This window comes from Cygnus olor, chromosome 7, assembly GCF_009769625.2.
Source record: "Cygnus olor isolate bCygOlo1 chromosome 7, bCygOlo1.pri.v2, whole genome shotgun sequence".
Classification (NCBI taxonomy): Eukaryota; Metazoa; Chordata; class Aves; order Anseriformes; family Anatidae; genus Cygnus; species Cygnus olor.
The window spans coordinates 19,282,050-19,298,599 of record NC_049175.1 but is presented as its reverse complement, the minus strand read 5'-3'; the positions used below and the strand labels follow the sequence as shown (position 1 = coordinate 19,298,599).

At 41.0% G+C, this 16,550-nt stretch overlaps 1 protein-coding gene across 3 annotated transcripts in view; it reads right to left on the bottom strand.

Moving 5' to 3' along the window:
• Positions 1-16,550, bottom strand: part of WDFY4 (WDFY family member 4) — a 130,563-nt gene that overhangs the window by 71,354 nt on the left and 42,659 nt on the right. For 2 of the 3 annotated variants that reach the window (XM_040563249.1, XM_040563250.1), the window contains 13 exons: positions 13,628-13,719; positions 12,509-12,608; positions 11,527-11,732; positions 10,811-10,980; positions 10,115-10,240; positions 9,517-9,678; positions 9,209-9,406; positions 7,567-7,684; positions 6,866-7,023; positions 6,190-6,428; positions 3,773-3,882; positions 2,633-2,824; positions 1,963-2,102 (listed from right to left, as the gene is read on the bottom strand). In XM_040563249.1, coding sequence (XP_040419183.1) covers positions 1,963-2,102; positions 2,633-2,824; positions 3,773-3,882; positions 6,190-6,428; positions 6,866-7,023; positions 7,567-7,684; positions 9,209-9,406; positions 9,517-9,678; positions 10,115-10,240; positions 10,811-10,980; positions 11,527-11,732; positions 12,509-12,608; positions 13,628-13,719 — 2,011 coding nt within the window. Of the gene's footprint in view, positions 1-1,962; positions 2,103-2,632; positions 2,825-3,772; positions 3,883-6,189; positions 6,429-6,865; positions 7,024-7,566; positions 7,710-9,208; positions 9,407-9,516; positions 9,679-10,114; positions 10,241-10,810; positions 10,981-11,526; positions 11,733-12,508; positions 12,609-13,627; positions 13,720-16,550 lie in introns of those variants that run through there. The other variant, XM_040563251.1, reaches the window with a different exon arrangement.

Sequence of the window (16,550 nt, the reverse complement as noted above, 5' to 3'; positions counted from 1 at the left end):
GTAGATGCTCTTGCAGTATGACATCACAGTCTACATATGTACCTGGGAAGAACTTGCTCACTGTAAGCAGCAACGTGATTTTAAGGAATGAAAAGGATGCTGTGGCATAATGAGAAAAAAACTACAGCTCAGTCAGATACTGACTTAGGTATTACTTAGAGTATCATAGCCTTACCGATTAACACGCCTAGAACTGAAGCAATTCACTGGGGATAAAGCTTCAACCTGCTGCAGCTTAAGCTAGAGGGTTAAAACTCCCTAAAGTGATGCTGTAACAGACTGTCTCTTCAACAGGAGGAAAAAAAGACCTTGATACATTCAGCATTGCAGTAAGATGAGAATGCCCAATTCTGAAGTGCCCCACTGAAACAGTTAAGCTCTGAATATTCTGTCAATTGAGTGCTGCTGTACCCTATAGCTACTCTAGCCCCAACGTACACAACTAACTGGTGTGTTGTTTGTATTCTAGACAAATGACCTGCTGTAAGGAACCTGCTTTGGCAGGGGGGTTGGACTCGACGATCTCTTGAGGTCCCTTCCAACCCCTACAATTCTGTGATTCTGTGAAAAACATAGAAATTGTTAAGACTGTCAACCTAAGTTCTTTACATCAGTGAATATTTCTTTATTCTGCATTTCTACTGTGACCATGACCATGGCTTACTATAGCATCAGAAATTATAACATAGCCTTGACTGCTAAAACTTCTGAGATATCACACACAGTAAAATACGTATTCTTACAGTACTCCATTTTATAGCTAGCAGTGTAGGATTCACCAAGACTCATAAAACTACACAACATCATACAAAAGACTACTGCAAATAAATAAAGTGAAAACGTGTCTCGAGACAGGCACAACCAATTTTGTCATTAGAGCCACAGCCTGGAAACACAAACATTGTGTTTCCACCCAGATAAGCAGGGAAAACCTATATGGCTTAACCATTCTCATGAATATTGCCCACACAAGTAGCTCATGAAATCAGATCTCAGTGGCTTCCAAATCTTCAGTTTGCTCTCTGGCTATTCTGTTCCCCACTCTGCCACCAAAAAGATATATCACCCCATTTCTCTTTTGTGGCTTACTTTTTAAGTTTGATTTTAAATATTTAGAAAGCTGATGGAGTTTTTGAACATCAGACTTAGTCAGATTTAAAGTTATGGATATTACCATGCACCTTGCCATGCTGGGGCCTCAGTTGCTTAAAAGTACACTGCTAACAGACAATGTTGACAAGCAGGATTTAAGTCACTAAATTCAAGGTACAATAGGAATATGAACATTATACAGATGACCTGACAGACTATTAATAAATCCAGTGAGTAGAACTGAAGGCACAACTTTTCAGCTTGCATTTCTACACAGACCTGGATTCCTAAACAACACGGCATGCATTCAATTTCTCCAGCAGAAATACCTACTGTTGCACACAGAAGGACAAAGAGCTTCTAGAAAAAATGTTTTCCCGCTCCATGTGAGCTACACAATCACTCCATACATGGGCAGACCATCTGTTGGTCTAAAGCTATTTCACACTATGCCACCTTCAGCAGTGATGTTCTGAAACTGACCTAATAAACACTAGCTGACACCTCTGTCCAGTGCTCATGAGTGCTCCCCAGTACTGAAGCAAAAACACCTGACCTGGCCTTCAAGAGTCCAGCACAGCTTATTAAGTAAAGGTCTCACCTTACTCACTGAAATCTCTACTTTTAGGCAAACGCCAAGTAAAGCTTTCTGGCCCCTTCCATCCAGGGGAACAGACAAAATTATTCGTAATTGTCTCACTCTACTCTTAAAGTCTAGGAAAGGAACCTTAACAGCCATGGGTGTCTAATTTCCAAAGGAACACACCAACAGACATACACAGAAGCCTCACAAGTCCAGACAAGCTCTCCAGAACCATATCAAAGGCAGAGAAGGTGACAGAGACAGAAAGGACAAAAAGGAGATGTTACCTCAGATTTGTATGTCATTTCCTTTGTATTCCGGCCAGGCATCAGCCTAATAGCTGAAGAAAGACTTTCACTCCAGGAATTGTGCTTGCTCTGAGATGAGCCAGGCCCTCCTTTATTTTGGAGAATTCTCTTTTCAGATGCTGTGAGCCAAAAAGGAAAAAAAATAGAAAAAGAGCTTGTAAGACTTGAAGTGGAGCTTGTTGGGAGGTTTTGTGTAATGTGTATCAGTCTTACACAAGATACAACATGGTAGCACCTCACTTCAGCTGGCTTGTCCTTTTCTTTACAAGAGAGGTGAATTAACATGTGCTTTTCAAAAGCCTTTATTTAAAAGCCTCACTGAGGTCTGCCATATACCAGCATCACTGGGATGCCCCTTTTCACCCAAATATCCTCCCTCTTATTAAATTCTCCTGTGGGATACATTTGTCTAAGTACACCTCTCTTTCTTATGGTACAACACCAGCCCTAACCCATCACCAGATGATTATAGAAGGGCTGGGGCACGACACAGAAAACAGTCACAGTACTGGATTACAGAAAATGAGAACCTGTTTCATCTAGCAGGTGACATGCAGAGGAAGAGTACAACCAAGGAATTAGCAGCTCTCCATTAAGCACTGCAATATCTTTGGTTACTACAACGAGTGTTAAATAAAAGAGCAGAGACCTAGGAAGTTTTGCCAAGCTTTTGTCATCATTTCTTCCCATAATGGAGTGATCTCAGTTATCTTCATGTCCCTCTCTCTGTCACTTCCTTTTACAGAGAGATCCATCTTGTAAATGTCCTCCAGAGCCTGCCGCCTCTGAGAGATGAGCTGCTTCCAGATGATTTCTACTGTTCTCAGAATCTCCTGATGGACTAAGAAGCAAAAGAAACTACAAATGAGTATTTTTTGTGTAACAAGTCAAGCAGCAGATAAATCAAAAGCATCTAATTTTGAACAGTTCTGGTCCAGAATAACTGCTGGAGTGCATAGAGTTGCTCCATTCTGTCCAGTGTCTACACACATCTTAAGCCAGACCATTTAGTCTAATACAGAAAAGAGTAGGACATTTCTTTCATTATATTTCAATTCCCTGAATGAAATGAGTAGGAGTGACAGATGATTCTATCTGGTTCCTGCCTTGGAAAACCATCTCATCAGAAGTTTGATGAGCTTATTATCACACAGTTTTAAAGCACATAAAGGCCATTCCTTTATATTGTCAAATGTCATCAGAAACAGTAGGAGGAAGGTAACCAAGTCATGAAAAAATCTGATACGGCAACAGGGGCTGTACAAGGAAGTGCTGAGCTGTTTTGCTGTCTTTCCCTGCAAATCAGACTGATCTGACTGCTTCATACCCAAACCAATACATTAAAAAAAAACAAACAAAAAACGTCTCTGCAGTAAGGTTCAGCTGATAGCCCACACACTGAATCCAGCCCAAGTGTTTTAATTGTTTTTTCTAAAAAGAACCACATGTTTCTTTCTGTGTAGAACAGCTACCAAGCTACATAGGTCTTGAAAAGAGAAACAGAACTCCAAATAGCAGGTAGTTGGGCACTGATACTGGCCACAACTTGGGGAAAATATCTCCAAACATATCCATTACTCCTGAGGATGTGGGGTATGAATTTGGAATAAAAACATACCGTGTAAAGACACAAGCTATTTTTAGCACAATCTTCCTCTCTGTGCTGTGCCTGCAGTGCCTAAACACTCTGAAGAAGGAATTCAGCAGCACTTGCACAAGCTGCTTGGATAGCTGTTTAGATCAGGCGCTTTCATACCCTGTAAGCTGAAGCCAATGTGCAATAACTTACCATCATCTGGAGTAGGTAGGCTGCCTTTCTCCTCTTCACTGGGTGCAAGGAAAATTTGGTGATGAGAAGCCAGTCTTGGTTTGGCATCCACCCCAAAACCTTCTGGATAGCTGTGACGAAAGAAAAGGAGAGCAGATGTAGAACAAACCAAGGACAATGAAAAAGCTAGTTATTTCTACTCATCCACTCCTACTTTATTCATGTAGCAGGCCACATTCCCAGGCTCAAAGGCCTACATCAATCACATGACACTGCAGAAATTACAAGAAATGGGAATTAAATCCCTGTCTGTCTGATTTTCAAACTCAAAGCATTCATCAAGATCCTATGAATCACTGTGTTCTACAAGCCTTATCCCTGCAATCCTTGGTGCACTTTACCTACTATTTACCTCAGTTAGCTCGAGCACAGGGTTGTACTGAGGTATCCAGATTGCACACAGGATGCTCAGGGGAGGTACAGGAAAGCTTTGTGCAGTCTCTTTGCTCCGAATTTCTTCACTAGAATTATCTCCCATTGTTTGGGAAATACTGCGTTGCCATATCCTACAGATGATCTGTTCACTTAGTCTCATACAGTTTATAAAGCACTCAGCATAACAAGGCCACATACTTTAGCACCTAGTGTTCGCCCTATTTTCACTCTTCCCTAAGCACCAGTATTAGCCAATGTAGGAGTCAGAGCCACCTAAATCCTTGTTCTGACCCACTATAGCCACTCATAACACACTACATTATTTCAAGAGTAAATAGGCACCACTACAAGTGAGAGTAAAGCCTCTTGGGTATGCAAAGCTGCCTGTTTTATTTCTGGTTTTCTTTAAAATGCAACAACTCTGATTCACAGGACTTGCTGTGTTTGGCTTTTGGATAATATCATACTTCTGTAATTTTTATTGTTGTTAATATTTATACTCTCACTTATATACAAGCAATCCTTACTCCATCTCCACAGTTTTTGTCTAGAAATTATTATCTGACTGGAATAAGAATAATCATGGAGCTATAGAAAACCTCTGGAACTGTGGATCATTTCCATTATGATACCTTACCACCGCATTCAGTTCAGCACGCCTAAGCAGCGCAGAAGGTTTTCATTGAAACAGCAAGCATCAAAGTGAATAAAGCCCTGGCCATTATTTGCTTCTTTTAAAGAAACAGAAGTGTCCAAAAACAAACAAACAAAAAACAACAAAAGCCAACCTTCCCCAGTTTACATTAAAAAAAAAAAAAAAAGTACCTTTGACACAAAACCTGTAAGAACGACAAACAAAATACCTATGAATGTTCTAGTCCTATTTAGTCAAGGGCAAAACTCCCAACAATTTCAGCAGAACCAGGACTTTGTAATTCATATCCAAGTAACAATAACCGAAACAGTAAGATTCAGAATATCAATGCACTACTTTATGTATGTTTTAAGTGTACCCACATAAGAATGACTCCTGAATCAGAACAACCATCTCCCTAAACTACCTCAGTGCAGATAGCTCAGAAAATGGCCACCTGCATGCTTGTGGAATGATTTTACATCCCAAAATTTCCAGATTCTCATTTTACTGGTGTGCTCATGAGCTAGCTCCACTGAAATCAGTTGAGACTTGTTAACTGCAGTTCACTCCAAAGTGAGTGAGCTGCTAGAAAGGCTGGGTGAGTAAAACAGATATACATAAATATCTTAGTTAATACAAAGCAGCAATTAAACCTCTGTGCAAATTCAAGGGTTCTTCTTAGACAAACCTGCAAGCTTGCCTGAGTGCCTCTGAAATGAAACAACCTTTTCAAAATGAAAGAAATGGAATTGAGTGTTATTACCATCTACTGCGCCTTGCTTATTACATCCACAAATATGCCTACTAATCTGCCTCTAAACCAGAGAGGTGGTAGGAAATTTTCTGCTCACCAGTGTTTCAAGGAGAAAACAGTTTTCTGATTGAAGAACTGTACCTCTTCCACTTTCTTGCTAAAAACCAATCATTTGTCCCCAGAACAGTGAGCACATGAATAAACTTTCCCTTGAAATTAAATGATAAAATATTACTTTTTTTTTTTTTTTTTTGTAAAATGTACAAGGGAAAACAACCATCTTTCCCCAGGGAGCTTTACTCTGTAACTTCAACAGACACCAGCTCAGACAAGAAGCTCTGCCCAAGGCAGGCAGCTGCAAAATGGTGCTTTAAATCCCCAGAGCACTGAGACCCAATAGGCCAAAGTCTTGCTAGGATACAGTACAACCAAAATCCTTAGTCTAGGTGTATCCATCTCAATCTCAGCATCTAGGGACTCTCCAAATTGGAGATTACTTAAACCTTGTGAAGAAAAAAAATAAAACATGCAAGATCTCCCCTTCTGCACCCGCTGCCATAAATTACAGTACAGAGAGTTAAGCAGAAGTCATACCAAGACAAACATTTGTACCTGCATGAATTCAGCTGGCAAAGGCAGTGCATTAGGCAGACAACAAAATTATTACTTGAGTTGTAAGTTGCAAAAATAATGTCCCACTGCTCCTGTAGAACATTGAGAGTGTTCAGGACATTAAACTTTTCAGGCAGTGACTGTTGTGGTCTGGACAGGCAGTAGAGGATGGCTCTGTTTAGACAGCTGTACAGGGTACTGAGGAAAACTTCCTTTTGAGAAACCATGCCTTCTAAGACCTGTGAAAATACAAAACAGCAGTGTACTTGGCTTGTTCAAAAAAAACATCTTCCCCAAGGATTCACTCCTCTTACTTCATTTAAGCTGTTCTAAACTTATTTTGGTAATATTCCCCCTAACTACCTGTTAAGTACAAATTCAATTTCCCTGTAGCTCTGCTGAAGTCCTTTGAATTGTAGAAAGGATTAATTTATTCTCATTCAGCAATATATAGATAGGCAGCAGAGTACATGGGAAAGAGCTAACACTCCCTTCTTTATTCAGCAAAATCTAGCTCTGATTGTCATTTACAGCCATTATCAGCTCATGCAAGAGAACAGAAATAATCAGAATCATTAGATTGCAGCCAACTTCTTGAGATTTGTTGAATCACCATCTCAGTGTGAAACAGATAAAATGTTTATAACAGTTTGAAAAAATCTTTCATGTGACTCACCCCCATAATCTGTTTGGCAGTGAAGAGCAGGATTTGCTTGGGGTCAGCAGCAAACATTCTGCTGCTCAGCTTCTCAATCAGCTTCTGAGCAAAATAAGCAACATTCATCACGGATACAGATGCAGTTGATTCTGAAGTGCCACGAGGATCACTGCTCCCTGGAGATAATACAAGAGAGTTGATTATCCTGCAACAACTTGAAATGCAGTAAAATATAATGTAAGATCTGAGAATGCCAGTGTTGAGAAAGAACAAAATCATGTCAATGTATCAGAGGTGGGACATGTCTAAGAAAACTCTAGGTCTAGCAGAAACGTGTTAATTAGATTGGGTATGACTGCTCCATCCTAGGGACAGAACCAATCCCACTAAAACACTGTCCTGGAGGACTAGTCCAACCAATGACTCAGAAAGCAAAGCAACAACAACAAAGTTACCAGGGTTGTTTCCAGAAGCACTTAAAGATAAGCCTAGGTTTCTTTCTTGTTAAGTACTCCCTTTTAATGTTCAGAATCTGTTCTCAAAAAAAGCTCTAGAAACAGAGTAAAACTGCAGTAATTTCTGTATGTGAATTTATGACAGGAGTAAACGGACAGGCCAGCCTGATGAGCTGAGTTCTACCTATTGTTTCCAGGCTTGTCTAACAGGGACAGCTAAATGCCAAATATCAGCTACCTAATGATCTGAACCTCACCACTCACCTCTTGGTCTTGTTTTCCCCTCGCCTTGGCTGATAACATGGAAGACATCCATAGCAGAGAGCAAGACTTTTGTCTGAAAATCTCTCTTCTGCTCACTGGTGGCATCCTCTGGAGAAGCCTGTACAGTCACCATAAAAACATTACTAGAGCAAGAAAACAGCAAGAAATCAGATTCTGAAAGTCACACTCAGCCTCTATTCAAGCGCTTTTGATTTCACTAGATCTTTGGCAGTTTATAGTTATCAAAGATTGGGATTTGGTAAAAGTTTTGCTCAAGGTAAGAAGTAGAGATTCCAAAAGAAATTCAATACCACCTGAGATAGTTCAAAATGCCTAACATTTCCTTTAACCCCCTAGGCATTGCTTTAGGGAGAGATGTGGAAAAACAGCACAAGAAGAAAGAGGAGAAGAATTCCATCTCACTTCCACACTTCAGCCTTTGTTATGGGCAGATGAAAAGCTGATGCAAGGTTAACAGTTATCTTCAGCAGCTAACCCAAAGTAACAAGTGCAGAAAACTGCTGTACTCCTCTGTGCAAAGGCAAATCAGTAACTCTCATAGAAAGGATGCAGGTAGTCATAGGAGCCACTCTATTTTCAATTGTATCATGATTAAGCCTTGGGAAGTTATTACGTAAGCCTTTAGGGAACTGCTGCTTCACAATGTGATTTAACTCATAAGATGACAATTGCAATAAAGATTCTTGTGTTTGTTACTATTTGTCTTACTAAGCTAAGTCTGAGCTACCCTTTGCTCAAACAAATAATGACAGGACAAGGGGAACAGTTTTAAACTAAGGGGGGAGATTTAGATTGGAGGTTAGGAAGAAATTCTTCACTCAGAGGGGGGTGAGGCACTGGAACAGAAAGCTTGTGGATACCCCATCCCTGGAGGTGTTCAAGACCAGGTTAGATGAGGCCCTGAGCAACCTGATCTAGTGGGGATCTAGTAGTGGCATCCTTGCCCATGGCGGGGAGGGTGGAACTAGCTGATCTTTAAGGTCCCTTCTAACCCAAGCCATTCTATGATTATATCTGGAACACCTGAACTATTGACAATTTGTTGATTGACTCTTTCCAGTGCTTTGAGTGGTTGGAATTCATAACCTAGGTTCAGTTGTTACAGATTTTATTAATCTGTCCTAAAAAAGGAGGAAAGAGATGGTTGGTGCTGGTTTATTTGGTCACTGAAAAGAAATTCTTGTCTCAGAAAACAGTACACAGGAATGCTCTGTGAAATATTCTGTTCTCTCTAGAATTCAAGGGCTGCTCTAATGACGTGCAGGCATTACTAGGGAAAGGGAAAATTTTCATGCCTTACTTTAATGTTAAATGTTGCCTGAAAAATGCCTTTGTTGGAGTCTAGGTGTAGCATGAATGCACAGCAGGCAAAAAAAGAAGTCTCTTCCTTGCAAGAACAGGTAGGAGGAATTCCATTCTATTATGTATGCTGTCCGGATCTGCCAGGAAGTAATGCATGCTAAGAGCTGTGATCCAGCCTTATCCTGGACTGCTGGAAATGCTTACTGAATACAATTCTTCATCACTGTTAGCCCTTCGCTAGGCTACTAGCAGGATATCTCCTGTCCTTCCACCCCCAGAGCAAAGCAGAGCAGCAAAGCCTGAGGACTACAACAGAAACCTCAAGAAGCAGCTCAAGTGGATGTCCTTGTTTGTTTGCTGGGATGTTGAGGAGACTGTCCATCAGGAGGATGCCTATGAAATCCCACACTTGTTTTTTGGCAGGGTGTGGCAGGAGTGGGAGAGAGGAAGAATCAACGCAGCCTTTCCCTTCAGCAATGGCTGGACCTTCAGGGGACAAAAGACCTTCAGAACCTCCCTGTAGACACAGACAAACACGCAAGGGATTTTAATTTATAACCTCCTTTAAGTTGATTTTTCCTCCTGGCAACACATCTGAAGGGCTTGGGCTGACTCACACACACATACCTTGGGTGCTCCAGAATGGAAGGCAACCATCGCCAAAGTTTTCAAGAAGTCAGGACAGTGCCACACTGGATCTTGAGTGTAACTATGATAGATCAAGCACAGAAACTGGATAACATTCCCTGGATAGTTAATCTCGCAGGAGGCTTCTGCATCTGCAATGGGCTGAACACAGACAAATGTGCATCTAGTCAAGGCTGCATTCCACATTCAGATAAGGTCCTTTCCAGATGTTCCCTAAGCAGCTAAGCAAACACTGCATGGCCGCAGAGAAGTCAGAAAAGGCACAAGTAGCTAACTCCCAGCTTGCAGACCAGGTTACAGAAAGGTTACATATCCTTATCGCCAAGAATGAGCAGAACAGGTGATGCTGTGGGTAAGACCCATCTCTGTGTTCAGGGTTAGTAAACATGAGCCTATCACATCATCTGCTATGTAACAACCAGGCCAAGAGCTATGCTGATGCTTTGAAATCCCTGCTCACTTTTAGACTTAGAACTGCCTGTGAGGGCAGATGAAAGCTAGAGCTTACAGGTGAAGATCGCCATGTACATCAGGTAGTGCCACTCATGTTGCACTGTCCTTGCTATAAGATGCTTACCTTGTCCACAGTGACTCTAACCATTTCCAACAGTAAAGCAGCTGCCTCTGCACACAATCCAGTTTTGAGGACATTCTCTGTAATGTGGTGTTGCAAGATCCACTGCAACATAGAGTCAAGATCTCCCTACAACAGGAAGAGATATATTTCAAGAATAGATTGTAATTATTTATGCTACATCAAGAACAATGCTTGCTCTCCCACATTAGGAAAAAAACAAAACACCACAACATCTTCACCTCCACCTGCTCCTCCCTCTCCTATCCTATTAAATGTGTTTCTCCAGAATAACATTAATAGATTGTCCTCTTCAGAAAGATATCTTTGTTACTCCTGGGGGAAAAAAAGCCTTATGGCTTCTCATGGCACCAGGGAAAAATACACAAATCCACTAATTCTGAGACTTTAATGAGTACTGACAACATAAAAACAGACAGAAAAACTAATTGGAATTACCTTCTAACATGCATTAGTTAAATGGTACTAAAGACCTACATGAACAAGTTTGCTCAGAACACAGATTTCCTTAAATCAAACTTAATTTACTTCATCTTTTAAGTGTGGATGGCTAATTTTATCTATCCCAAAAACTAAATAGGGTTAGATTGCCTGGGAATCCTCTTATGGAAAGGGCCAGAAAATGACAAAGTAATAAAGTAATTGCAGCTTCACGCTTGTCCACTATGTTTTTCTTACCTTGGCTGTTTCAGGTGGTTCACAATGTGGAGTTGCCAGAAAGAGCCTTGCCACCAGCAAGTAGATCTCAGGGATGTGGACATGATCGGTCAGACATTTTTGCAACACAGAAAATCCAAAAATCAAGAAGGGGCCATTCTCAGTTACTGAAGGATGAGTTTTTAAATTATCTGTAAAGGAAAAGAAAATGAAAACATTCTGAGAAAGTCTCTAAAAATGAATGCCATATTGGAAGAAGGACTACTGACCCAATTTCATCCTCCTTTGTCTGTGGTTCCAGGCCACTCAGGATTCTTCTAGACTGCAATATGAACACTTCACAAAACTTCAAACAGGAGATTCTCCCAGAATTTTCCTCCCTTCTCTTCCCTCTCTCATAACCACAGGTCTAGTTATCAAAATGCAAACTGAACACATCTTAAAGAAAAAGAAGGGTTCACTGTACAAGCTGACATCTGAACTTCTCACATGCTTACGAACTAGCTTGATTTTAAGTAAGACAGGAAGACCCATCTCCCTGCAACTTCTAATCAGAGATGCCAACTACGGTGCAATAAAGCAGCAGTGTTTTCTACCTTTCAGCACAGAAAACCTGAAGTACCAAGACAAGCTTGCCCTAGAAAGCAATACTAATTCTTGGTCTATCGAGATTAGTGGGAATTCATCCACTGAGCTTGATTAAGGGATTGTTTCAGGAGCATTAAACCAACACGTACCCATTAGAATATTCAACCCTGTAGAGCTGTTTTCCAGCCAGCGCCCAGCCACTATCCCTTCCTTGAATTTGTTTAGCAGTGAACGATTGTGGAGGAAGCACAGAAGTAGTTTCACCCCCAGCACAACCGTGCTAGAGTGCAGGTAGCTCTGTGTGAACAGCAGAAACCAGTCTGACCCCAGCGCCAAAAATGTCTCTTGTTGTGCCCTGGAAAAGAGAGGGAAATAAAAGAATATGAAAGGAGACACATGAAAAGACAGTGAGGAGATTTTATTTAAAATTATCTCTAGGTGATTCAGAAGCTCAAGCTTCTCTGGAAAAATTCTGATTAAGGTTTTACCACAACACAGAATCGTGAAGACTTAATGACATACACAACTCAAGCCACTTCATTCCCACTAAATCCAACCTTATATTACAAAACAAAAGCTCATTAACATGAGGTTCCCTCTGAGAGTGCATATCAGTAACTGTTAAAAAATACATCATAGACTAGGTCTTTCAACCTAGAACATTCAGAATTCAAGTTTAAATTTTGAAGTCAAAGACACTTTAACAGATGGAAGTGCAGTTACAGCATCCAACAACATGAACTCTGCCTTTTAGTTACACAAGGTAGAACTATAACTGTGTGCTTATGACTGTGATACAGGGACACAAGTAATCCCAAGTTATATTATATTGATTTTCAGTAACAGCTGTGATTTTTTTCCAACCCTTGCAATTGAAGAAGAAACAGTATCTCCAAGTTCCTTCTTTGAGATCATTTTCTGAAAACACTCAACATTTTTCAAAATGGAGATCACTGTGAATCCCAGATAAATCACTGCCAAGACATAATTCTGAATCTAGTCTGCTCTTACTTACCATTTTATTGACACTCAGATATTACCGTTGTGTTTAGTCATTATCAAACACCATGAAAGACAAAGCCTAGAAGAAAGAGTCACTTACTCCTGCCTTCCTAAATTGTTTCTACTTACTCAGAGGACAGATGAGTTTTGTCTGAGCAGATTACATCTAACAGCATCTTCAGTAACTGGTTTCGAAGCCAGATTGTCTTCCCAGATGTTTGGCTTAAGGCTACAAATATCAGAAAGTAATAAAGAGCAATGAAGAGACAAAACACATGTTCCATTGCTTTGATGAACAACCTTGTTTGCACCAGATTAGCCCAATGGAAGTACTTATAGCAGCGTTATGCAGAGTAAAAGGATGCAAACATCAGCTTTTAGTCTTAAGAATTCCTGCAAAATCAGAAACAACCAGTGCTTAAATTGTAAAAGTCCTGTCTTTAGAGCTTCTCAAAACTCATCCAGACTTCATGTTGAATACTAATCCACATCAAGCAATCTCAGGTTAACTAGAGAGGGAAATGCAAACAGGCAATGACATTCATTTCCTAGCTATGATGTCTGTAGGTACAAACCACAGTTATTAGTGTCTCCTTAATATATTGTTTGGAGGTGCAATAACCGATACAGTCTAAACTGAAAGATCGCAGAAAATGAAAGAGCCAGCTGACTGGAAGCTCCCCCCGACAAAGCAGACATAAGTGGATGGGTTTTTTTAGAAGGTGCAGAGCTCCACATAATTATTTGCTACAACTACAAGTGCAGCAAAGCATTCTTAGAAAATCCAGGACGCCAAATGAAAATTTATTACTCCTAACATCATGGTATACTGGTTTTGGAGGCAATTTCAATTTAATTGGCCTTCATCTCAGTGTGTATTTGTGAAATCCAATGTTGCGCGTAGATTCTAGACGAAGTAGTTAAAGCACTGCTGGCTAAGCAGAAAGGACAAAAGCGGAACTCCCTTAGAAGGAGGAGGATCATGCTGCAGATCAGGCCTTCCTGAATATACATAGCAACTACCACTTCAGTATTCTTCACATGAGGACTTTGTAGCAATATAAGTTTTCCCTACAATTTCAGGTCACCTCCATGCAGCCTGCCCCTTGCCAGTCATTTGAATTGTGTCTCTTCCCACCACTAGAGTCAGAAGCACTACATTTCATTTAGGGTTCATTGTGCCCTGGGGAAGAGGGAATGCACCTAGCCATCCATGAGAACACACACACACCAAAGGCAGTTCCTCACCTTCACTGGGTGTCTCAGCCACACCTTCCAGGCAGAGCTGATTTTCATCCACAGAAGAGGGTTTCAAAGTGTAAACAAGGAACAAAGCAACCCTTCCAGAGAGAAGGAACCAGTTTTGGTCAACAGAATGAACAATGTTCATTTAATTAATTTGAGGTTACATATATATCTCAACAGTAATTAACAATGACTGTTAATGATGACTGCTTGAAATTCTAGTGGCTGCAGAAATAGGCTTGAAATAAGAATGCAAAAGTTCATAAACTAGGAAGCAAATAAAGAGGATATCCCTCCCCCCCAAAAAAAGAAAGAAAAAGATACCTATAAACGTAAGTTATGTCTATTCTACTATGGAAGAGTTTTTCTGTTTATCTATCTTCTAATTTTAAATGTCTTTCACCCTCTAGACAGCAAAACTGAGTTAAGTACTATTTATACAAAGCTGGGGGTGGGAACAGATTCTGAATTTGTAGCATTTAGATATTACTGTCATTATCAGTTGGTTTCCAAGCACACAGTGGAAAGCAGAGAGCCCTCAGAAGCTACTCAGGGAGGAGGACTGGCAAATGCTTTTCATCTCTAGTTTGAGAGAATTCCTATTAACGCACCCCAGAGAGCAAAAATACTTGTTTCCCTCGTCTCGGTAGACTAATTGTTTAGAAGACAAATGCCCTTCATCGTGCTACGCCAAGAATTCTCTGCTGCTGTGTAGGTCAGTTTAAGTAAACCCTTTTGGACTGCCTCAAAGAGAGAGTGCTCTCAGAGCTTGTTTCATGTGAGTTAATTGGCACGTTTACATGTGGAAATAGTTTGGTATGCTTCAGGAAGTGATATTTCGATTTATTTCAGTGACACTACTTCCCTTTACTTAAAGATAAACAAGTTCCCTAACTTTAAGTGGGCTGAAATATGTCTAAATGAACTTCTGAGCCTGACCCAAGCTGGAAATGGGTGCTGACCTTGCTGGAAATGGCTAGCCAGCGCCCTGAGCTGCCCAGAGCTGCTGGAAAACAATGAAAAGTTGCTGTAGGGTCAGACCGAAGTTCTTACACACTGAGGACAGGTGGATCAGCCACAGGGCCTCATTTAAGCAAATCGAGTTATAATCTTGCTATGGACTTTGCACATTGCTTAGATTGAGCTAGCTATTTATTCGGTCAAGATAATCGAGTAGAAGCTCAAATTGCCATGGAGTTAGTTTGCTAGACAACAGAACAGTGGTTCCCCAACTGTACCAAGCACAGCGGTGTATCGGAGCTAGGGCAAGCACAGGCACAGTTGGAAAGTTGGGGAGATTTGCAGTAGTTTGTTTCCCCGGTGAGAGTTGAGTGTGACAAGGTTTCTACTGCATGTGTTTTGTAGCCATTGCTTTTACACAAAATGGATTTACGATTTATACATGCTTCGGAGGACATGTATGAGCTGGGGGGCCAAAGGAGCTTCTGCAGCTTCCCGTCCTTATCGAGGGTTTACGATCAGGAAAGCATGAAGGTCACGGTGTTGCAGAGTGGGGACCTTGCCTCACATCTGAGCTAGGTAAAGTGCACCTTGTCAGGACAGAAAAGATATTGTGGTTTGACAATTGCATTTATCACTATTGGAAAGGTCTGACTTGTGTGAAAAGGAAAAGTAATTCACGTTCCTTTCTTGCCTGAGAGGGCATCCTGCAGCCAGCCACATCAATTGCCAACGTCCTATTTGTCTTCAACAGGGCCAGAATTAATTGTTTTGTATTACACGAGCCCCTCCAGGTCTTGGGCTAGGATCAGAGCTCCAGTGCAGCAGCTTCCACGCGATGCACAGGGGATTATTCAGGGGATTTTCTGAGCTTGGGCCAAGCAGCGTTTCATGCGAACATGACCATGATTCCAACAAGCCATGCAAGTCAACCAATATACATGAATCCATGGTAATTACCTGGTTCTACAGGTAAATGTGAAATACACACTTAGCGCAAGTGCATGACCTCCTGCCCACAAGAAGGGCATTTCTTAAGGGACAGAATACCACTTGTTCTGCAGGACTGGTCCACATAGCAACCTCCAATAGATGTGCCAAAAATCTGGGACCAATAGAAACCCCAGCACTTTTCAGCACTGGTGAGGGCCTGCTATATTCTGTTCTCCGGGAGCTGGGAGGATGGTGACATCTCTATCCACTTACTGAGCACCAATGGGCCTGACAACCAACCAAAATTACCAAGGAATAACCATTCATGAGCTTTTAAGAAAAATGATCATGTACGCTCCTTACCACAAGACCTATTTGATATACTAAATCCATTAGTCATACCTCTGAAAAAAGAATAGGCTAACTCATAGAGCTGAGGGTAGGAATATGCATACAGACAGTTTCACAAAGAAGCTGGCTAGCAGTAAGTTCATGTTACTTTACTCCACAGTAACTACTGGAGATGCTTGTCTCTACATTTCATTTGGTCAAAGACAGAGCTATAAAACAGCTGTCATCTGTGCAGTGCATTTCCCTTGAGCTGAGTGGCTGTGCATAATACTGTGTGGACCTTCCTCAGTTCATAGGCTATAGGCTGATGCAGCTGGACTGGGGATATAAACTGGAGCATCGTTTACATTCTGTGGAAAGTAAACAAGTATTGAAACACTCCATGAAATCCTGACTATTGCACGTTTAACCGATACAAATTCAAAAACAAAAAGTATAGTTACTGGGATATAGGCCAAGCCAATGGGATTTGGTACATAGCCATTTAGGGCCATGCTGCAATACTTCATAGACAGGCTTCAGTGAGAACAAATATTAAGTACAGATTGTGCAGTCCCAGTCATAGCATTGGGACTATTTGTGCCATCACTGTAAGGGTTGTCACCCAACCTGTGAGGATCCTCACACACAAATACAAGCTTGGACTGAACTCTATTTTGAAGGCATGAAAGTCATTAATTAC